This window comes from Callithrix jacchus, chromosome 11 (assembly GCF_049354715.1).
Source record: "Callithrix jacchus isolate 240 chromosome 11, calJac240_pri, whole genome shotgun sequence".
Taxonomy (NCBI): Eukaryota; Metazoa; Chordata; class Mammalia; order Primates; family Cebidae; genus Callithrix; species Callithrix jacchus.
The window spans coordinates 53,522,539-53,547,116 of record NC_133512.1 but is presented as its reverse complement, the minus strand read 5'-3'; the positions used below and the strand labels follow the sequence as shown (position 1 = coordinate 53,547,116).

General features: G+C 38.3%; 1 protein-coding gene across 8 annotated transcripts in view; it reads right to left on the bottom strand.

Moving 5' to 3' along the window:
- The window catches only part of SLC25A13 (solute carrier family 25 member 13), a 210,676-nt gene that overhangs the window by 9,780 nt on the left and 176,318 nt on the right, over positions 1-24,578 (bottom strand). For all 8 annotated transcript variants that reach the window (XM_054237282.2, XM_078342730.1, XM_078342732.1 and 5 more), the window contains 2 exons: positions 22,970-23,110; positions 1,318-1,456 (listed from right to left, as the gene is read on the bottom strand). In XM_054237282.2, coding sequence (XP_054093257.1) covers positions 1,318-1,456; positions 22,970-23,110 — 280 coding nt within the window. The remainder of the gene's footprint in view (positions 1-1,317; positions 1,457-22,969; positions 23,111-24,578) is intronic.

Sequence of the window (24,578 nt, the reverse complement as noted above, 5' to 3'; positions counted from 1 at the left end):
CTCTCATTTGGGCCTCACACACACTCTGTAGTAGGTACAGTTATGATCTCCATTTATGGCTGAGGAAACCAAGGCTTATGAGAAGTGAAGTAACTTGCCCACGGTCACACACTAATAAGCAGTACTTAGTTATTCTCATTAGATCCTACTTTATTTCAAGGAAATAATTTCAAATAAATTATAACCCTTTGATTCAAAACATTTTCTCATTTACACATATATGAGAAATGACATATAGGCCACCATGAATCAAGCTAGAATTAAAATTGGGAATTTTATACTCAAGTCCTGAAATCATGATTTCTTGATACAGATACAGTGGTATCATTGCTGCTAATATAACTGGGGTTTCCAAGAAGCCAGGAAAGAGCAACCCTGCCTTATATACCAGTATCACTGCCTTTGAAGAAAAGGGATTAAGAATTAAGGAGAAGCTACACAGGTTCCTGTGTCCAAGGGTTCCCCAAGCTGTAGCCAGGGTAAGTGGGGTGTGCACAAAACAGCAAACAACTTCCCAAAGCTGGGAGTTGTTCTCATGCTGTCTTTGAGAAAAGCATGGAGACTAGTTACATATCCGATGAGAGTAGCACAGGTATCAAAAAGTTTGCATCCAGGCATCCTGGACCACCTCAGAGTTTGTTAACTCATTAAATGTGACCACTTGGAGAGTTAATCCAGATTGTTCCTGCTTTTGGGGTCCCTGGACAAGAAGGAGCAGCAAAGAATGAACTGATCCCTGGCATGGCTAAGTATTTTCTATTGATGTTTTCAATGGAGCACTGAAAAAGAGAAGATAGTTATTTCCATCTGTGATTTAATTACCACCATCCCCCCATAACACAAGGAGGAAACAGGTGTCTCTAATTGGCCCAGTTCTTTTCTGGTTCTACTACATTTCTTTTCTCTATTATTTAAGTTCTGGACACGCTTTTATGCACTATTTTGTTTAGACATCTTTATGATACACGTATTCAAATCTTTAAAAACTTCTGGCTAAACAGTTATCATTCTTATGCTATGCAGTGAGACTATGAAATGATATGGAACTTGAATTGGAGCTCCACATACCACAAAGTAAGCCAAGATTTAGTGAGCCTTTTCTAGAGTTAAGAAATTAAGCTTTTCTAATAATCTCATCTGCCAGAATGAAGGTTAATTTTTTTCCTTTTTTTTAGTAGTTCTTCAGAGCAATCTCTAGCCGACTTACATGCACCCTGTCCAGAACATTCAGCAAAAAATTTCACTGTAGTAGCATGCAGCTGGGGAAGGGGGCGACAAGGGTTGGGGAAATAACAGAACTCCATGGGGGACACTCACCAGCTATGGCACCAGCTAAGAGCAGGCTTCCTGGGCTAACCTGCCCATCTTCATTTGCAAAGGAAGCCTTCACATGAGCATAGCATGGAAAGTAGATGGCCGAGAAAGGAATGTCCCGCAGAAAGCATGCTTTGGCACCCTGCACATTTGCAAAGGAAGAAAAACCACATGAAACACATATCCCATTGAGGAGATCAAGCTTCTTTGGAACTCACCTCAGAACAAAATATTCCTGGAGAAGACCAAATTTGTACTCACACTTTGAAAGGGGAACAGAAAAAAATAACCCAAATTCTCCAAGTAATACATCTAAACTTTGTTTTTATAACAAAAACTAGTTTTGTTGTGTGCTGGGAGGAAGGAGGGTGGTGGTTCTCATTTATTCTAATACTAAAACTTCAATTAAAACCTTATTGGAACTCTGCCTGTGACATCCTTTTAAATCCCTATTGGTGGCAAGTCACTAGCATTTCGAGAAAGATCTGTTCTCTGGTCTGACCAAAGATGGGTAACAGCAGTCAAGATGCCTCTTTGTTTACACATTAGGAAGTAGACAAATTACATAGGTGGAGGGAAAAGGGGTTTGCTTTTTGTATTGTTTGTAATCTTTCCCAGAAAGAAATTACACATACATAAAAAATTATATCTTTGCAGGGAGTTCTTGGATCCTTCTAATTTACTTACATACTTACTTACTTGCCACCCAGGGTTTATGAAACATTGATAAATACCTGCTCTAAAGCCTTGAAATATTCATAATAATCTGGATACATTTTAGAGCTGTGTGTAGAACAATCAATCAGTTCCTACAGCAAAGTCTTTAACAAATAGTTTCTGTTGCCAACATAATGCCTTGCAGAGGCCCAATGAATTGATGAGTGCCCAGAAATATGATATATTATAATGAAAACCACAACACATATATGGTGTTTTAGATAGGCTGAATGGGAAGGAAATCATCCCTTTTCAACAAGCAATGATTTAATAACATTTCTTTCACAGATTTCTAATAACTAAAAATTTCCACCAGATACAGAGATTCCCAAAAGAAAATAATGAATCCACCCAGAGTCAACAGATCTAGCCACACCCAGTGACATTTACTGAGGCCTAGTAATGCTGGATCTTCGGTATTTCTGACTGATGCTCCAAACTGTCAAAGTTCTTTAACACTACATATCTGTTACTGCAGCCTTTGTTTTCCTGACACCCACATCTCACTCCTGACTCAAACTCAGCTTGTGGGTACTAAAACCCTTAGTCTTTTTTCATATGAACTACTATTAATGCAAGTCTACTATAACTTAACCTGATGTCCTGCCTGACACAAGTAACACAGGCAGGACATCAGATTTAATCCTATTAAGTTGCATCCTAGTTTGGCTCATCCTTCCAACCAGAACAAATGCTTGGAATCTGGATTCTGTCATGTTGACTCTTTCTCAGTCAACTCACCCATGGATGCATAAGTATGCCTCTGTTTAGTCTGTGTACACAGGTATTCAAAGAAGCACTCATCTACCTCATATACTGCCTACCGGCTCAGACTTCTGTATCTTGCCCACTCCCAAACCGTTATATGGTTAATTAAATTTAGAATCACGGCCAAGCGCAATGGCTCACATCTGTAATCCCAGCACTTTGGTAGGCCAAGGCCGGCAAATCATGAGGTCAGGAGAAACCCCGTCTCTACTAAAAAATACAAAAATTAGCTGGGCGTGGTGCCATGTGCATGTAATCCCAGCTACTCGGAGGCCAAGGCAGGAGAATCGCTTGAGTTGGAGGTTACAGTGAGCTGAGATTGCACTACTGCACTCCAACCTGGCGACAGAGCGAGACTCTGTGTCAACAAAAAATAAAACAAACAAACAAAAAGAATGATGACAACATCCACTGCACCCAAGCTACTCATATTAGGCATCTGCAAACTAATGTCCTGTACAGGTAATCTATCAATGGCACATTTACTGAGGGCTATGCCCTTGGCTTGTTCAGAGGGCACCCTGGATGTGGTTCCAGAGACAAGTCCAAAACTCAGGACTCTAAGAGTTTTTTCCACTTCTCCCAGCTCTTTCAAAAGGAAGAAGTACAGTATTAATGTTAGCATCTGTGTCTAATATCCAATCCTTTTCTTACAATGTTTTTTTTAAAGTTATAATTCGGGCAGTTATTGTGCAAGGGTAACAGTATTACTATTTAGTTTGCTTTTCCTTCCTTTTCCCTTTTTGTCCCCAAGCTTTCTCTTAAGTGTTGCTAGCTATTCACCCATATGTAGACTCAGTCAAGAAGATACTCAATTTAGACATCAAATAATCAACTCAAATGACAATCACTTAAATCTCAGGTCTGGCTCCCTCAGTATAGTAAAAAATCTCCATATCCAGGTACCAAGGAGGCTGAGGCAGGAGAATTGCTTGAACCCAGGAGGCGGAGGTTGCAGTGAGCTGAGATCGTTTTACTGCACTCCAGCCTGGTGCCTGGCGACAGAGCGAGACTCTGTCTCAAAAAAAAAAAAAATCCATATTACTGACTTCCTAAAAAAAATCACTTTGGAATAATTTTTTAGGTTGGTATAATTCTTCCCACAAATTTTGCTTCATACTCTATTAGTTTTTACCTTCAACCACATTTCCCAATGTTTGCATCTTACAGCCAAGCTTTAGTCTGTGCTCTCATTTTCTTTGCTGGTATTTTCCCTTTTAAGATTTTTTTCCTTATTATAAGATACTGAGTACTTATTATAGAACAGACAGAAAAGCATTAAAAGTTTTAGTTGCTCATAATTTTCAACAGCCAGAGATAACCTCTACAAGTACTGTAAATGTATTGGAGCATTTCCATCAATAGAAATATTAATGACCATTCCATAGATAAGAACATGCTTGAGCGGTTCTGGGTTATGGTTTTTCTTCTTAAATACATAGTGTATGTTTTTTGTTTGTTTTGGGTTTTTTGGGGGGCCATTTTGGTATTATGATCTAATACCTCTTTTCTTAGCCAATTTGCCTAAATTTCGTTTCTATTCATTGTTTCAAAATAAATACTGCACTCTTTGGTCCTGGCTGTCATGTAGATTAGGCCCAATATGCCCACTCTTACCAAAGCTTTGTAAGGCCTTCACTTTCCCAGTTTCCTCTCTCTGGCCAGCCTGATGCTTTCCCCATAAAGCTACTCAATGCCCCATTCATCTAATCAATCAAGGCACACCTGTCACTCTACATCTTCTTTGATGACTGTTAAGCTGGGAACATTAACCTTTTAAATACTACCTCTTCATTCATTTCAACCCCAAATACCACCCTTTCCACTGAGGATCTTTTAACCAGAAGATAGACAAAAAGTAGATTCTACATTGCTCCACATTATCTACCCTTTCTTAATACTATTCTGAATCTTCTTCATGCCCCTGCATCTGCCACATCTGCCTATGTCAGTGTTCTCTATTTCAGAGTGTAAACAACCAGGGACCAGAAACTATTGTCTGATTTCATTTATAAAATACTTGGCAAAATTTGTGGCTTGCAGTGGAGTCTAAGACATGTTACTAATGACACAGATTTTGCTTTGCTAATTCTGGAAAAAAAAACCCACACCTAAAAAGAGAAATACGAGGCTTTGGGATATGTTGTCGGATTTCTGTAAGAAAATTAACGTGGCCAGGCATACTGTGGCTCCTGTCTGTAATCTCAACACGAGGAGGCCAAGGTGGGCAGACCACTTGAGTCAGGAGTTCAAGACCAGCCTGGTCAACATAGTAAAACCCCATCTCTACTAAAAATACAAAAATTAGCTGGTGTGATGATGGGTGGCCGTAATCACAGCTACTTGGGAGGCTAAGGCAGGAGAATCGCTTGAGTCCAGGAGGTGGAGGTCGCAGTGAGCTGGGATCGCTCCATTGCACTCCAGCCAGGGCAACAAAGTAAGACTCCGTATTAATAAAATAAATAAATAAAATAACATTAACTTATTTCTTGGAAAAATATATCAGAAACTAAAACCAAGCTTTTAGCTTTATTTATTTATTTAGTTAGTTATTTATTGAGGTGGAGTTTCGCTCTTGTTGCCCAGGCTGGAGTGCAGTGGCACAATGTTGGCTCACTGTAAGGTCTGCCTCTTGGATTCCAGCAAATCTCCTGCCTGAGACTCCCGAGTAGCTGGGATTACAGGCACCTGCCACCACACCTGGCTAATTTTTTGTATTTTTAGTAGAGATGGGGTTTCGCCATGTTGGGCAGGCTGGTTTCGAACTCCTGACCTCAGGTGATCCACTGGTCTCGGCCTCCCAAAGTGCTGGGATTACAGGCATGAGCCACCGCATCTGGACACTTTTAGCTTTTCAAAAAAAGATATATTATTTGTTGGAGAAATAAGAAAATATAGGAGGAAACAGACACTAATTTTGTACTGAAACATTAAAGTTAAAAAAAGGGGATGAGGGGAGAAGGAAAAACAGATTAACCTGTCTTATGCTATGTGGCTTCACTATGATCAGAAGGCCAAGGGAAGACATGACCTGAAATTATAAACATCCCTGACACACAGCAAGAGTAAAGGCACATGAAGAATCAGCTGGATTTCTTGTGGGTGGAACCCACAAGTGTTCCACCTTCTTAGAGCCTCCGCCTTCTTCCTTGCCTGAAATCATGACAGTCATCATGTATCCCTGTTACAGAGGCATCTACAAGAGATGTGAGATGTACTTCAGGAGATGCTGGAAAACACCTCTACATGGCTGAGAAGAAAAATGGCTTGATCAAAAACAAAATATACAAACACTTTAATATCTCTCTCTATAAAACCCCGAGAAAAGGGTAGAACTGCCTTGTGCAACACTAAAGGAAAAATGCCTAGAAATAGGTTGTATTTCATTTTCCAGGAATCAAGCAATGTGGTCAAAGTGTTTATGGAGACTAGAACAAATGTTAGGATATGTAAGACGTTTTTGGTGCCTGATTATCTGAGGAAAAGGAAGAAATGGAAAAGTCAAGGAAGCAAAAGAACTTTCACCCGGTATGATTATCCTGTCACCCCACCCATGTGATAAGCATTTGTAGAAATCAACACCAGAACCTTCCTCAGCTGACAAAAATACCAAAGGCCACCTTCTTCAGGTGACTGGGGCAACTGAAACTTTGGAAATGAATGAAGTAATACAAGTGAAAGTCCTTGTAAGATATCCAGTGCATTATAAACATTAAGGGACACAAATGTGTTCACCTGGAGGGCTGTATCTCCTTGCCTCTCCTGGCACCTGCTCTGGTGTCTCCCTGCAGCAAATATGTCTCGCAGTAGAATCAGGAGGTGGTCCTTCCCTCTCTTGCACCGTAGGTATCAAAGCTCAATTCCCAAGGAAAGATGCAGACTTATTAAATTTCCCTGGCCTCCTTTTCCCCACCACTTCCTTTAGGTCTTAGGCATAAAGGCAGGTGCCAATTTTAAGACTGCCTTAGGCAATACCTGACCTGTTGCTCTTGCACAATGAAAAGGGAAGCAGGATGTTAAAAAGACTTAAAGTTCCAAGTGTGAAAATGTTTCTCTCCCGGATTCTTTGATAAATCCTTTACTTTGTGGTGAACACCCATTCTCCAGTACTACAGCAAAACACAAACCTGTTTGACTTGAATTCTACTTGTCCCAAGTACAATTTTTACTAAGTGATCAGCCATTCTGAACAGGCAACTTTATAACAAAGGAAACATTCCATGCCCTAGACCTCCATCAATAACACAAAAATATTACTTTGGCCATTTAATAATTAATAAGTTACAAAGGTGTGCCACTTAAAAAAAGCCTTTAAGCATTCTTGCCATTTAAGAAAATCCCCACGTTTTCCTGCTTTGAGTATTTTTTTTTTTTACTCATTTTCTAAGCAGCTCTGCCCTTAAACATTCCTGGATTGGCCCTGAATTTCCTCAGTACATACCACAAGCACTTGAGGAAAATTAATAAATGCAAAATACAAGCCTCTAATCTCTTTCTATTCATTCAATACTTTAAAGATGAGAAATTTGGGGGTTCTTTTTAAATAAAAGTCACACTAATATCCAGACAGGGACAACAAAAGTCATCTCAGGGTAGACCTATGTATAAACTTGAATCAAAACTTCGATGTAGTTAATTATCAACTCTGCCTCCATTCCAATTCTATATCATGCTAAAGTCTCTCTGTCATTATTCTACTTAAGGTCTAGAAAAGCTATTTTAAGAGCAGGCCTCAGTTAACTTCAAGTTAACAGTCCACAATTGACACAGGGCAATTAGACAGGCTTAGAGAGTCTGGTGGCAGAATCATCATGGCAAAAGAATCATTTATTTTGCTTCTCATGCCTTTTTGATGTGGACACTGTGCTCAAAGTCCAAGGAAGCTTTAATCAATTCTCAAGTTGCTGTAGTCCCTCAAGTTTATTTTTCCAGCTCTGCCTGGCATGAAGTTGCCAATAGATATAACATAACAGGATTTCTACCTCTCTTTCTTTCTCTCTCTCTCTCTCTCTCTCACTGTAACACATGCACAGCAATTTCCAATATCTCTTTTTCTTCTTTTAAAACTCTTCATCTTAGATGGTAAATCACCTGCCCAATCAATCCAAAGTGGGGAAAAAACAGCCCTGAAGGATGGTGCTGATAAAGAAGTCAGGGCCAGGGCAGGTCTTTTCGCATGCTAATTCCTGCTTTTTCTAGCTGTACCTGCAAACACAGCTCTAAACAGACTATTTCTAATACAGGGAAAGGTAATTACACTCACAAAGGCACCTCTGTGTCGGCCGTGTACCAGGAGCCAGCAGGTCTGGGGGACGGAGGCTTAACAGAGACTCCAGCAGTGAATGCACATTGTCTAGCACGGGGGAAAATGCCAGACTGGGGACCCTGCAGCATTCAAGACAACAGTGGTGCACCTTGTCTGAGAAGGTTATTCAATGCTTCTGGCACCTGTCGTCAGAGCCACCCAGCCCTCTTTTCCTACCTTACAGGTTTAGAATTTATTTGGCATGTATAATTATATATTTTGATCTTGGAGCTACAAACAATGGGCAGCATGTCATGACTTGATCCCTTAGCATTCCTCATGGTTTCCCCCAAGCAAGTTAACCCTTAGATACACAGCTTGGCAGTGCCTTTCCAGCCCAGAGAAAGGACGGTTAGACCTCACCTCTGTGGCTGAGATTTGAGGAGGGTGAGTTTCATCATCTTGCTGAGAAATATCAATGGTGCCAAGACTTACTATGCAATTGTGTCACCAAGACTTACTATGCAATTGTATCACGGTGTTAAAACCAAATAAGCCAGCCAACATTTGAAGACTTGATATCAGTGAAAATGAAAATTACTTCAATTTGAATATAAAATATGAATGCCCATTACTTGGTTTCTTCAGTCCAGGAACTTTAGAGATATGGGGTTCTCCTTAATTTCATTGCAATTCTAACAAAATCATCTTGACAACTCTGGGTTTCTTGAAGGCAATGCCGCTTGTGTCAGTTCTAGTTCTCTATCGTTCTCTATTGTACATTGCTTTGCCATCAACAATGTTCATCACTGAGAGGGACTGAAAACCCTAGACACGGACATGGCACAGAGGAATGCTATTACATGGAATTTTAGTCCCGAAGCTGCTAGTCACAGCACCTTCACAAAGCTAATCTGTAAAACATGTCCCACCTTTTCAATTATTCTTTCCTTTCCTTTCGTGTTTTCCTCTCACCGTTTTTCTCCCTTCCCTCTGCTTCATCACCTGTTTGGAAGATGTAAAGTCTATTTCTAGTCTGTTTACTCTGACGGTTTTAACATGCATACTGAACTTACTGTAGTCTTTGTTTTCTTTTCCTTCCTCCTGTGCAATACATGTACTTTAGACTACTTAAAAGTATCACCATTTTATCAATATCCACTTTAATTCTGGCTTTAAAATTACTAAGCATTTCAAATTGCTTAATATTGCTTAAATTATATGTATATTTAAATCAAGGCAATGTTATTTAGATTGTTAAAGTGAACTAAATATGGCCTGAGAAGGACTTCATACTTCTACATTTGAGTCCTTGTGGATGAACTACAACCTAACTTAATAGGTAGGGAAGACTGAAAAGCTAACTAGGAGTATGCACCTGTAACAATAGCTAAGTCTGCAGCCATACTTCAACCACTCATACACTGCTCAGTGTTCAAACTGTGTTCAAATAGGGCAAATACAGAGCTCTAACCAATCCAGCTGTTCCTGTACCTCACTTCCAGCTTCTGTATGTCACTTCCCTTTTTTGTCTACACATTTTCTTCCTCCAAGTGGCTGCACTAGAGTCTCTCTGAATCTGCTGTGATTCTGGGGTCTGCCTGATTCACAAATCATTCATTACTCAATTAAACTCCCTTAATTTGGCTGAAGTTTTTCTTTTAACAAGACTAAACATTTACTACTTTCTTTGCTATTCACTCCTGTCACATCGCCACCTGAGGTCACATTCTAGAATTTTCTTCATTGAAGTTCTACTGGTAATACACTTTTTGAGTTTTGCTAGTCTAAAAAACATCTTCACCCTTTTTTTTTTTTGAGACAGAGTTTCACTCTTGTTGCCCAGGAGTGTTTCACCACTCTACATGCAATAAAGGAGTTGCACATAGAGTGGTGAAACACAAGGAGAATACCAGCTCAGCTAACTGGTTAGCCCTAGTGGTTGCTGTTGTAGAGAAATGGTGCTCGTAGAGTGTATCGAAGGGGGTTTGAAAAAAGAACTTTTTACTTTCTCCCTGGACTTTGTGATCTACATCAAGAAGAAAAACAAGAAATTATCAGAGGGCACTGCTTGCATAATCATCACACATTTTAAAGGAAACTTGTTAAGAGAAAGTTTCAGGAACCACCAGATTGAGCATCTCTTCAATAAGACGTTCTGCCCATAAGATTTCTAGCCACTGGTAAAGCAGATTTCTTTTTAGACGGTGTTCTGCTCTTGTTGCCCAGGTTGGAGTGCAGTGGCACAAGCTCAGCTCACTGCAACCTCTGCCTCCCAGGTTCAAGCAATTCTGCCTCAGTCTCCCAAGTAGCTGGGATTGCAGGCATGAGCCACCACGCCGGTCAATTTCTGTATTTTTAGTAGAGAGGGCATTTCTCCATGTTGGTCAGGCTGGTCTTGAATTTCTGACCTCAGGTGATCTGCCCTCCTTGGCCTCCCAAAGTGCTGGATTACAGTGTAAGCCACTGCACCCGGCCTACCCTTGTTCTTGAAAGAAATTTTTACAGGGTATACAAGTCTAGGTTAAAAGGTTTTTTTCCTCCACACACTGAAGACACCTCCATTCAACTGTCTTCTGGTTTCTACTGTTTCCATTCTTATGTTAGCTGGCAGTTCAACTGCTGCCCCTTTGTAGGCAAATTGACATTTTTTCTCTGGCCACTTAAAAGCTTCTCTCTAGCTCTGGTATTTAGCAGTTTGCCTCTGATATATCTAGTCTGGATTATTTTTATTTATCCTACACCTGCAATTTGTTGTACTCCCCACTCCATGGCCCAAAACAGGGTCTTGCTCTACTGCTTAGGTTAGAGTGCAGTGATGCAATCATGGCTCACTGCAGCCTTGACCTCCTGGGCTCAAGTGATCTTCCCACCCCAGTCTCCCAAGTAGCTGGGTCTACAGGTTCATGACACCATGTCTAGCTAATTAAAAAAAATTTTTTTGTAAAGATGAGGTCTCACTTTGTTGCCCAGGCTGGTCTTGAACTCCTGAGCTCCCAAAGTGCTGGGTGGGATTACAGTTGCATGCCATTGCATCCAGCCTTTTGTACTTCATGAATCTTAGATCAATGGCTTTCATTAGTTCTGGAAAATCTTTAGCCATCATCTCATCTTTTCTTCCAGTTTTCTACTTCTTAGACCATCTCATGCTTTCCTCTGCTGGGGGTCCAGAAAATGGTACCCCCAAAGTATGGCTGTTTTGCTCTTCTGAGTGCTTTGAAAATTGAAAGGCCTCAGAAATAAGTCTCAAAACAAGATCTCTCTCTAAGACCTCCTCCCATTCACCCCTCCTCTCATCCTCTGTCTCTCCCAAGCATGGCATGAAGCTGTCCTCTTATCCATCTAGAAAACAGACCCCCAAAGAGTAACATAATTGCCTTCAACCCTTTACCTGAAATTTCATTAACCAGAGAAGATCCAAACCCATATCACAAAGGAAGAGACTGAATATTAAACACAACACCTAGAACCCAGACAACTTCTGTCCCAAACATTGTGTGTTCTCTGGTGCCATTCAATTTCCAAAGATAATTACTTACTTAGCATTGTTTAAGCCCTGTGTTCATTAATACCTCTAAAAATCATTAATTCCTATACCTCTTATCCCCCCTTCCCCTATGAAGAAGGGTATGTATACATCTGTACCCCACTGGGTCATTTAGTAATCATTCTTCTGTGATTCTTCCATGCTATGCATGTTAAAATAAATTTGTATGCCTTTCTCTCCTATTAATTTCTCTTTTGTCAGTTTATTTTCAGTCAACCTTCAGAGGGTGAAGGGGAAAGCATTTCCTCTTGAACCCTAAATACATATATATGCCTTCAATCTTTGTCTCTCAGAAATGCATTCCGGATCATTTATCTTCCAGTTGACTAATTCTCTCTTAGGCTGTGTTTAATCTGTTATTAAAGCTATCTGTTGAATTTAATTTTTTTTTTTTTGAGACAGAGTCTCACTCTGTCACCCAGGTTGAAGTGCAATGGTGTGATCATGGCTCACTGCAACCTCAACCACCCAAACTCAAGAGAGATCCTCAGCCTCCTGAGGAGCAGAGACTACAGGTAGGTGCTACTATACCTGGCTAATTTTTTAAAATTTTTTGTAGAGATAGGGTTTTGCTATGCTGCCCAAGCTGGTTGAATTTAAAATTTTAATCATTATAAATATTCTATACCTTTTACTTTAAAAAAATAAAACACTTGTTTTATAAATCTTTGTGTTTAAAATATTTCTTGTTGTTTTCTGTTATCTTTCCTTAAAGTGTCTTATTGCCTTGTGTGACTTGGGGTATTTTTTTATTGTGAGCTGCTCATTTTCCTGGTACCATTAACTACAAAAACTCTTTGAAGTCTGGGTTGAAGGTAGTAGGTTCCTCTAGAGATTATTGTTTTTGTTTTGTTTGTTTTGTTTTGAGACAGGGTTTCACTCTGTTACTCAGGCTGGAGTGCAGTGGTACGATCTCAGCTCACTATGACCTCCATCTTCCGGGTTCAAGTGATTCTTGTGCCTCTATCTCCTTAGTAGCCAGAACTACAGGTGTGAGCCACCATGCCCAGCTAATTTTTCTGGCCAGATGGTCTCAAACTCCTAGCCTGAAGTGATTCAATCACCTTGACCTCCCAAAGTGCTGGGATTACAGGTGTGAGCCACCACGCCCAGCCTGTGTTTGCTTTCCTCAGGCCTGGGAGTACTATCAAGACTATTTATTTTAAAATTTATTTATTTATTCTTGAGACAAAGTCTCACCCTGTCGCCCAGGCTGGAGTGCAATGGCACTATCCTGCTCACTGCAACCTCCACCTCCCGGGTTCAAGTGGTTCTCCTGCTTCAGCCACCCGAGTAGCTGGGATTACAAGTGTGTACTACCATGCCTGGCTAATTTTTTGTATTTTTAGTAGAGACGGTGTTTCACCATGTTGGTCAGACTGGTCTTGAACTCCTGATCTCGTGTTCCACCCACCAAGGCCTCCCAAAGTGCTGGGATTAGAGGCCTGAACCACCGCGCCCAGCTCAAGATGATTTATAAATAAATTTCTAACTTGAAGTTTTTCATATCACTTAAAAAATATAAATTCAGCCTGCAAGCCCATTGAGAGCAGCTTGAAGTTTCTGATTCATGGGGGAGTATTTCCCTGCACCCACCTCTTCTCTCCCTTCACTGGGAAGCAAAGCAATTTTCCTTGCAGCCCAGGGTAGAAGGAACATTGTTATTTTACCCTTCCACTGAGGGTGTAGCCTTTTGAGGTGCCAACTTCACGGGGGAAGATTTTCTTAAGGACTGGGAATAGGATAAGAAAAGAGTGATGTCTATGGTAGAAACTTTCAGGAGGCACTATCAGGAATGCGTGCATGTAGCATTGATACCTGGGAGTAAATACCTTCTTAAACTGCATCCTAAGGGCCCTGCTTGCTTCACCTTAGCCCTGTTCATTTGTTTTTTGATACTTAGCACTTTGGGTAGTACCTGATTGTCCCAAGACTTCTAAAATTATTTTTCACATTCAAGTGTTTGGCATATGCCATCAAGGCAAAAAAGAGCTTTATGGTTCTGCTTACCTCATCTATTTTTAGGCTTGAATATTCCTTACTTCCTTGACTTGTATCTGGAAACAGTCTTTTATAAAATATATTATCCAACATTTTTAGTTTTTTTTCAGTTGGATGATTAGTTAAAATCTGCTCTACAGGTCAGGTGTGGTAGCTCACGCCTGTAATCCTGGGAGGCTGAGGCGGGTGGATCATGGGGTCAGGAGATTGAGACCATCTTGGCCAACATGGTGAAACCCTGTTTCTAATAAAAATACAAAAATTAGCTGGGATTGTGGCACATGCCTGTAATCCAAGCTACTTGTGAGACTGAGGCAGAATTGCTTGAACCTGGGAGGCAGAGGTTGCAGTGAGCTGAGCTTGTGCCACTGCACTCCAACCTGGGCAACAAGAGCAGAACACCGTCTAAAAAGAAATCTGCTTTACCAGTGGCTAGAAATCTTATGGGCAGAACGTCTTATTGAAGAGATGCTCAATCTGGTGGTTCCTGAAACTTTCTCTTGACAAGTTTCCTTTAAAATGTGTGATGATTATGCAAGCAGTGCCCTCTGATAATTTCTTGTTTTTCTTCTTGATGTAGATCACAAAGTCCAGGGAGAAAGTAAAAAGTTCTTTTTTCAAACCCCCTTCGATACACTCTACGAGCACCATTTCTCTACAACAGCAACCACTAGGGCTAACCAGTTAGCTGAGCTGGTATTCTCCTTGTGTTTCACCACTCTATGTGCAACTCTTTTATTATTATTATTATTTTGAAAGACAGGGTCTCAACTCTGTTGCCCAAGGGGGAGTGCAATGGTGCAATTGCAGTTCACTGAATCTCCTGGGCTCAAGCTAACCTCTTGCCTCAGCCTCCTGAATAGCAAGGGCTATGGGCACACATCACCATGCCCGATTAATTTTGATTTTATTTTTTATATTTAGTAGATATGACATCTTGCTGTGTTGCCAAGGCTGGTCTCAAACCCTTGAGCTCAAGCGATCCTCCTGCCTTGGCTTCCCAAAGTGCTGACTGAGATTACAAGCATGAGCTACTGTGCCCAGCCCATGGGCAAAGTCTTCTGAATGCTTCATCCTTGAAGATGATGATTTAGATACAGAAGTATATTGCGTTCAAAGAAATACATACTTAAAATGTATCATCTTAAATATGGATTTGTATCTGAATTATTATTCTACTCCACATCAAAGACAGTACATTACAGGAGTAGGAATACAGGTTTTATAATCAGAGACCTGGTCTCAGATCATCACTTTACTATCTAGCAGCTATCTAATGTTGGGTAAGGTTCTTAAAATCTCTGTACCTCAAGTTCTTCATCTATAAAATTTAGTAAAATTTGTACAAACACATTAAAACTTAAATCCAATGATTAATATAAACTAGCTAGTATAGGACCTAGCACAAGGATCTCCAATCAAAGATAATTCAATAAAAGATGATAATAATTACTATTATCAATGAAAGCACACTGTCGTGTTGGAGTGGAAAATGGAAATATATATAATACATAATTTTAACAAAATATGAGTCCCATGTGGTTTCATACCTGAATCACAATAGAGTTCCATGTTTATCAGGCCAACCTTTTATTCCGTGGAAGACCTAATTCTACTAAGTACATTTATACTAGTAGTTCATTAAATCGATCATACATCACATGGGCTTCTTTGGTTGTTACAAGGCATATCTTTTACAGTTAATGCATTTCTTAAGCTGGCCATTTTTTAAGTATATCTCTTGGTCACAATGAGAAACCAGAGAATATAAAGATGACTCAGTAGAAATATATCTATCACTTCAGGAAAATACATTCGGAGTACCTTACAAACAATGGATAGCTAGCATCATTTAACATACTTTTCAATATGAAGACTAGCATATTTTAAAAGTTTAGATAAAATTAAAAAGTGCTGTCCTAAAACTAATATTGTGGGTACTTAGCAAAAAAAAAAGAAAGAAAGAAAAAAGAAAACAACCAATAACGGTAACTTGGTAAAATGTCTGTCTCTGGAAAGATAGGTTATCTGGGGCTTAGGCTGGGAAACTAGCATTTTATTGTTAGATACTCTTTTGTATCTGAATATTCTCCCTTAAAAAAAGGTACTGCCTTTTAAAATCAAATTTTAAAAGAACTTTATGACACTACAATTATATGTTTCTCTTCTCTCACTTTTTAATGTAGATCACTTTGAAGACAATGATACTGTATACATCTTGGTACTCTAGCATCTAACAGTGTTAGCACTCAATATACATTTGGTGAAAGAATTAAAGAATGGTTAAAAAATCAATCATCTGCTGACACTTTAAGGAATCCCTTTTTTTCTAGCATCTTTGGCACACTCAATTACTCTGGGCATTGTTTTATAAAAATAATATTTTTCAAGCCATCTCCTTTTAATTTGCTATTCTAAAGTCCAAAGCAGAAGACCCGGCCTGGAGAGGTTGTTGACCACACATCATTGGAAATTACCCAGGACTGGAGTAATATGGAAGAAACTAGGTATTTCTGCAAGAATCTCTTATTGACACTCAATAATTAAAAGTTGATAACAACTAACACATCACGTGTACTATCAGCTAAACTCCACCCTATAAGCTTTACATGCATTATTTTAGTAAATCCACACAATGATCCTATAATGTAGGTATGATTATTATCCTCTTTCTACAGATGAGTCAACCAGTCATCGGAAGAACAGGGACAAGAAGTTTTGTAAAACAAAGAAACAAAAAACAAAAACAAACAAAAAAGTCACTTCTTTTTTTTCAAACTAAGTGTTGGGTACTATGCTCCCTACCTGGGTGACTGAATCCCAAACCCCAGCATCATATAATATATTCAGGCAACAAACCTGCACATGTACCACTGAATCTAAAATAAATTTAAAATTATTTTTAAAATTTCTTTTTTTTCCAGTTTTTGTTTAATAAACCTTTAAGCAGAACTTATGGATATTACATGACCTGTAGTATTTTTCAAATGTTCACACATATTAGATACAAAACCTGGCTCCTTGAGGTATACTTGATACTCTCTCCTTAAAATTCTAACAATCCTTCCTTAAGTGAGAGAATAAAAGTCTATCAGTAGTAGAGCACAACATTTTTATTTACTTATGTATTTCAATTTTTGGTGTTGGTGTATCTGTGAAAAGACTCTGTCACTCTCTCTCATACATCAAGAAATATACACTTAGATATCTCAGATGAACAGAATCGTGCAGTATTTGAAGTTCTGTGACTGCCTTATTTCACTTAATATAATGTCTTCCAGGCTTATATACGTCATTGCAAAAGCAAGATTTCCTTCTTTTTTAAGGCTAATTATATGCCATATTTTCTTTAGTCATTCCTTTGCTGATAGACATTTGGGTTGTTTCATAGCTTGTTATTGTAATAATGTTGCAACAAACATGGCAGTCCAGGTATCTCCTTCAGATATTTATTCTTCAGATTTCTATTCTTTTGGATATCCACCCAGAAGTGGGATTGCTGGATCATACAGTAGTTTTATTTTAACTTCTTCAGAAAACTCCATACTGTTTTCCACAGAGAATATACCACTTCACATTTCTACCACCAAGGATTTCAATTTATCCACATCTTCACCAATACTTACATTTTGTTTTTTTGATAATAGCTATCCTAACAGGTGTGGTGTGCTATCTCGCTGTAGTTTTGATTTGCATTTCCCTGATGATTAGTGATGCTGAACATTTTTTCACATCCTTTCTTCACATACAAGTTGGCTATCTGTATGTTTTCTTTGGAAAAATACCTATTCAAGTCCTTTGCCCATTTCTGGAATCAGCTTCTTTTTCTTCATGGTAGCACCAGACGATGTCATATTTATTTTGTGTATTCTTTTCTTTCTTTCTTTTCTTTTTTTTAGACATGAGGTCTCACTCTGTTGCTCAGGCTTGAGTATGGTGGTGCAATCATAGCTCACTGCAGCCTCAAACTCCTGGATTCAAGTGATTCTTCTGCCTCAGCCTCCCAAGTAGCTGGGACTACAGATGTGCATCCCCATCCCCTGCTAACTTTTATTTATTTATTTTTGTAGGGATGGTATCTTACTATGCTTCCTGGGCTGGTCTTGAACTCCTGGCATCAAGAGATACTGCCCTGGCCTCCTGAAATACTGAGATTACAGACATAAGCCACAATGTCTGGCCATATCTTTGTTTTCTTGATGGCTGACCTGTCCTACCCCAATATACTGTGAGCAGGGACTTGGCTTTAAACAGCCAGCTCCTAAAGGCTGGAAAAGTGCCTGGCACACAGTAAGCTCTCAATAAGAGTGTGTTGAATGAGTGAATTAATATGATTTACATTTTAAATGGATCAGTTTGGCTGCTGTGGCAACAGTGGATTTAGGAGAGTCAAGAGTCAAAATTTAAAAAGCCCTGAAGAGGCTTTCATAGAGGTTCAGATGAAAGATACAAGTAAAAATGGATGGGTGAGAACTGCCACTAGGCTGGTTGTAAAACTATAGCATGTCCCTGGGTATCAGAAAACTAGAATGGTAATGTGTTCTCAAAGTAGACTAAACAATTGCTTCCTTCAGGTCAGGGCATGAGCACAAAAAATATCAAATTTTAAAAGCTGATAAACTGACAAATTAGTCTTTTGAGTACTTACATGTTACCAAGAAAAAAGGGAAAAATTGATAAAACTGGATAAAATCTATTAACACTAAAAAGTGCACATGCCCTTTGACCTAACAACTTCAATGCTATGTATTCATCCTTTCTAAACACTCACTAAAGTATGTCAAAGTATACATAGAAATGATCACCATGGCATTGCTTGCAATATTTTCAAACCAGAAACATAAATACTCATCAACAGGAAACTGGTTAAACAAAAAAATGTATACAGCTATAAAATAAAACGAGGAACGAACTTTAAGATATATTGTGCTTGAAAAGATTCTATTTGTGTTAAAACACACATACTTTCTTATGTAAAATTTTCTCCTTTAATTTCAATTTTAGATTTGGGGTTACATATAGAGGTTTGTTACAAGTATATATTGCGTGATGTTGAAGTCTGGGCTTCTATTAGTCCTGTCAGCTAAGTACTGAGCATAGTGCCTGACAGGAAGTTTTTCAGCCCTTTCCGCCTTTCCTCTTTTCCTTCCTCCTGTTGGAGTCCCTATCATTCCCATCTTTGTGCCCAAGTGTATCTAAAGTTTAGCTCCCACTTACAAGTAAAAACATAATACTTGGTTTTCTGTTTCTGCATTGATTTGCTTACAATAGTGGCCTCCAGCTGCATCCACAATTTAGGACATAACTTAGTTCTTTTTATGGTTGTGTAGTATTCCACTGTGTGTAGTTTGCACATTTTCCTTATCTAGTTCTTGTTAATGGGAACCTAGATTGATTCCAAGTCTTTGCTGTTGAAAACATATGTACTTTTCTGATGCTGATATGGGTAAAATTTTTGAAAGAAAAATAGTAATATGAGCAGAAAGTTTTTCTTTTTTTAAGGATATAGTAAAACCTTGAGCAGTAGCTATCCTTTAAAGAGACTGGGGCAGTAAGGGGTAGGGAGATAATTTTACTTTTCTTCATATACTTTTCTGATTTACTTGATTTTTTTGAAACATAAATTGTATTTTACTTTTTAAAATTAAAAAAAAAAATCAATCTTTCTTTGAGCTAACTGGCAGAATAAACAAGAATGTACTGATATATCATTACTTGCTTTCTGAGTTTATGAACAATAACTCCACTGGTTCATTTACACACACATTATAGTTGAACACAGGTATACAACATTTATGTATATGGATAAAAATATATTTGAATACTGTCAAATGCAGTAGATAAAACCAATGCCTTTGATTAGAAAACAGCAGACAGAGTCCATACTCCTAAGTGATCTTCCATGGTAGAGTCAATGCTTAATATGTGATTAAAGAGTTTGAAAACTTTTCAACAGTGCTTGATGGATCCTAGCTGTCACTGCTTCACTGATCATGGTTTGTTCTCAAAAAGAGACAAGGATGGTTCTACTGCTTCCTAATGAGGCATCTTTAAGGCCTAATAAATTGTGCTGCCATTTACTGCTAAATGATAAGCGTCATTCCATTCCTAAAATATAATTTGTCCCCCCATTAACGCTCTGACAGCTCCTATGGAAAAGGCATTGTTCAAAAATAGATAGATACAACTTTCTTTTCTATGACAAGTTTATTTGACTTTTACTTTTATGCTCCAGGGGTTTATGCAATAAAACAGAAGTTATGCAGTGAAAGGGAAATACATCCTCATATATTCTTTTTAGAAATAGTAGACTTTGTTTTCTTAGCTACACTACATTCAAATAGCTCTTTCAAAGACAATTAATTATTCTGCCTTCACTTCAATCACCTACATCCACTGTGCTATAACTAAATCTCTCTAAATGTTATTTTTGCGGGGGGGGGGGGGCGCTTTGTTTACATTGTTTACTGTATTTGTGCTGAACTATTTCTAACTTTAGGAATTCAAAATGTTTACCGTTTTCTACTTGTTTTTCAGTTGCAAATGTACTTCTAAAGGAAGTATTCTAATTGCCATTTACTGGGAAGTCAGAATAGTTTGCTTATTTTGCAAGTCAATACAGGAGAAAAACAGAAAGCCTGATTTTCCAATTTAGCTAAGGTTAAAACTCAGCAGGTCTATACACACAGAGCCAACCACTCACCCTTCTTGGGTCTGGCATTGTAATGTTAACAACAGAAACAAAAGAACAGAGGGAAGGAGAAAGAAGATTACCTGTCTCAACTAAATCTAGGACAGTGGTTCTTCTTTTTAAAGACCCACCTGGAGGGACACATACCAGGTTTAAAAGTACTATGTGAGGTCATTCCTAGTCATTTGCATTTTTCTACTCAACCAGGACTAGAAACAGAAAAGCTTTATTACTAAAAAGTGCTATCCTGAAACAAAAGTACATTAAACTACAAAGCAATGCTAATGCTGTGATACTCCCTAGAACATGGATCTTAACCTGCTGTGATGTCTGACTACGTAAAGGTAAAGTGGGGTAGGTCTGGAGAAGAGAGGTTCACAAGAAACAAAGCCCAAGATAGAATGCTGGGAAAATATAAATGAGGACCAACTAGGCTTGCCAGACTGAAAGGAGTCCACACCACAGAGGTCAACATCTGTGGAACGAAATCCTGTCTCACGGGTCTCTGAATGTAGCTGATGCTGATGGCCAGCAGGAAGGCAGAGATTACTAGGTCACTTTCTTGCAATGAAATCAAGGTTCCAGAAGCTCAAAGCATTAGTGATTTTCTTGGTAATTACCAACAACACACCAAAAACAGCATTTTAGAAGGGAGCACCAAGCCCTCTGGAACGCTTCTGAACTAGATTAAACTACTAGACTAACAATTAAACTAACTTCATATGGGACAGTTCTCTTGCTCAAACTTGAACAATCCTGCTCATTTCAGGAAAGCAATTTTAGCACAAGAGTGGAAACAAGAAATTTCTGAGCCTCAATTTCAGCTCAGATATCATGGTTGGCAGCCTCTTTTCACCTGAACTACAAAATCAGGATACCAACTACTTCCAAGAAATGTTAAAGGGGATTAAGATTATTAAATATTGTGAAGATGAAACGCACTAAGTCCCAGTATTGTATTATTTGCAGGTAGTTTAACAGCCTCTGTTTCTGTATCAGCAAACAAATTCCTACCATTTTATTCATCTAGACATTTCGATAACAGTCATTGCCATAGTACCTAAGTGCTTTTTACCAGACAACCCGTTGAAAGACTCCTGGCATCTTGTCAAAATGACATGCTGCTACTTCATATTATAGACTGTAAGAGCCTAAAAATTTAGAAAAGATGATTTTTCTTCAAATTGATCAATGCTATGCCTCATGAAAATAGTGTTTATTTTTTACAGCTGGGTAATAAATTGGTAAGCAAAATAGCTATAGAACATTGTGTTATGTTGTACAATCACAGATTGAACATTTTAAGTTCTACTTAAAAAATCAGCAGGTTTATTCCTAAGTACCACATATGCCTAAATATAAGGCAAAAATTTCCCCTGCTAAAATTAATCCCAGAAAAGAGGGCATCACATTACATTTGATTCTCACAAAGTCTCAGATCATGAAGTACGCTTCCCAATCACTTGACCTTGAGAAGCTGAGCACCATATAGGGAAGGCAGATTCTCCTGAAACAGCCATAATTATTACTAACTCTGGATGTTTGCTAAGGTCACTTGCAAAACTCAGTTTAAAAAGAAAAGAGTAAAAAAGTATTTCTGGGAGAAGGATCTCACAAATGCTGTGTCAAATGTCAAAATAAGTCATTTCAAGTTCATTCTAAAAAGCAATATGGTAAGCTGTTACATTACGGGGACCAGTTATATTCATTCAGAATGAATTGGGAATAGGAAAAAAGAAACTGACTTGTCTTAATATTATGTGTCTATGAGATAAAATTTGCAGGAACAATATCATACGTGAAGGTCAAAAATGCTTCAACTTACAAAGCTTGGGATGAAAATGAAGACAGTGTATTCTGTAAAACCATGCTAACAGATGACCCAAAAGTGAGCTAAGTGGAGATCAAGACGCTGATTCAAAATTCATAAGTAATTTGAATATTTCTTGATAGGTATGTATAGAAACAAAGCAATATTAATTTTATATGTGACTGTATACATTTTTGTGTAAATAAATGAAACCATCTTAAGTAAACATTTGACTTTTCTCCCATACCCCTCAAGGTTTACTTAGTCAAGCTGGGAAAAAATGTATTTTTTAAAAATTCTTAATTGAAAAATTGTGTATATTTTATGTTCGATACAGCTAGGCATATAGGCAGATAATTCTAGTAAATTCCATGATAACTTTTTGGTAGAGCAGTATGAATAACAAATTTCAAGAATCCTCTAGAAGTTTGGTTTTGTAATCATTCTGAAAACAAATTTTCCAAATGAAAAATGATTAAGAATTATAATAATTAAGACAAGGCCTATATATATATATAGAAAACATGGATCAGAACATACATCTAGGATCAGAAAATAAATTATGACACAGGTTTCTCTTTGAACTGAACTGAGCTTATCAATAACAAATCCACATAGAGTTCTAGCCAGTATTGCTGCAACACTGAACAACTCTAGAGGGCACAATTCCCATCACAGTCATCCTGGATTTGTGTATTGATGAGGATGGTTTTTTGGCAGATGGCAGGAAGGGGCACCTCCTTCTAACTGGCATGAAGATGCCCCTAAGCTCAGGCAGAACACCTTCTCCAGATGTAGAAATGCAAAAAAATGGACGAACAGTTTCTACATTAGGAGATGAGAAAGTAATCAAATTAATGACTAAAAAAAAGTTACCTTGTAGATCCCAAAGAACCCCAGGTCCCGCACAACAGAGAGGGCACTGACTCGCGGACCAGTGGTGATTTCTCCGGCCACTTGCAAACGGATCTTGACGATTTCTAAAGGATTTGTGAAAATCACCTGGGAGCCTCCAGCCTGAAGAGAATAAAAAAGATTTAGGATCAAAGCCAAGAAATGGTAAAGGTGGGTCAGGAAGAGATGAATGATTATTCTCAAGAAAGGTTAAGAATATTCTATCCTCAAGAGAATGTAGTTTCAGTCCTGTGCCATCAATCAAAATGGTTAGAGATTACAAGTATGAATCAAAATATAGTTACTGCCTAGGAAGAAGCCCTATCTCCTTAATGTGGGGGCTGAAAGAGGGCAAAGACCAGAGATTTCCGTTGACCTCCCTGAGTCCTCACACTGAAATGACAAACACTCCTTGAAGCACAAACAACTTCCACGACATGGCTCAAAGCCAAGGGCACAAAGGCAGTAATAAAATGAAAAGCATTCATATCCAAATGAGACACAGATCTGCCTCTCAGAATAGAAGGGGGACTAGGAGGACAAAGGTCTTGAATGATGGATGTCATGAGTCTGGCAATGATTCAAAAACTGCCAGAGAACATGTAAACTTAGATGAAAGCTCTTATTTTTTTCCTCTTAAAAACTCAAATCGATCATCAAATCTCATTTTATGGAGTTGCAAATTCTTATAATTTTATTTATGTATTACTTGTGTATAGAATTGCTCTTTTCATATGAGATAAATGGTATGTGAAAGTAGCAAAACTACGCACTACATCAATTACCACCCAAACTTTGAACATCATGTGTTATTTCATTCCAACAATGGCTGGATGCCTTACCTTCAAGATCATCAGTGAAATCTTTAAAGTACACTATATGGGAAATTTTAAGATAGCCATTTTGAAGCTAAGCCTATATTTATCATAAGCAATTACATTCCTTCTTACTGTACTTCAACTTGTTATTCCTTGTCACAGATATATGAAATTTTTACATCATCCAAACTATACTTTACTAATTAGAACTAGCTACAAGAATGGCCTTTGAAATATTAGTTTTAATAGCTGGAAAGAAAAATTAGAAACAACATAAATATCTGATGATTAGGGATGGGTTAAATGAATTTAAGTATGCTCATGTATAAAGATACTATGCAGTCAACAGTGAAAAGTGTTCAATATATACTTTTAAGTAAAAGTTCTCATATATTTAAAATGCTGGTACACATTTCCCTTGCAGTCCCTTACCATCATGTAGAAGAAATACACCAAAATAGTGCTTCTGAAGTGGTAGAATTACAAATATCTTTCTTTTCCTTTTTTTTTTTTTTTTTGTTGTATTTAAAATTTTTTCTATATAGATCATGTGTTACTCTCATAAAGAAAAATAAGGCTGGGCAGGGTGACTCACACCTGTAATACAAGCACTTTGGGAGACAGAGGTAGGCGGATCACCTGAGGTCAGGAGTTCGAGACCAGACTGATTAACATGGTGAAACCCTGTCTCTACTAAAAATACAAAAATTAGACAGGTGTAGGTGGCGCCTGTAAACCCAGCTACTCGGGAGGCTGAGGCAGGAGAATCGCTT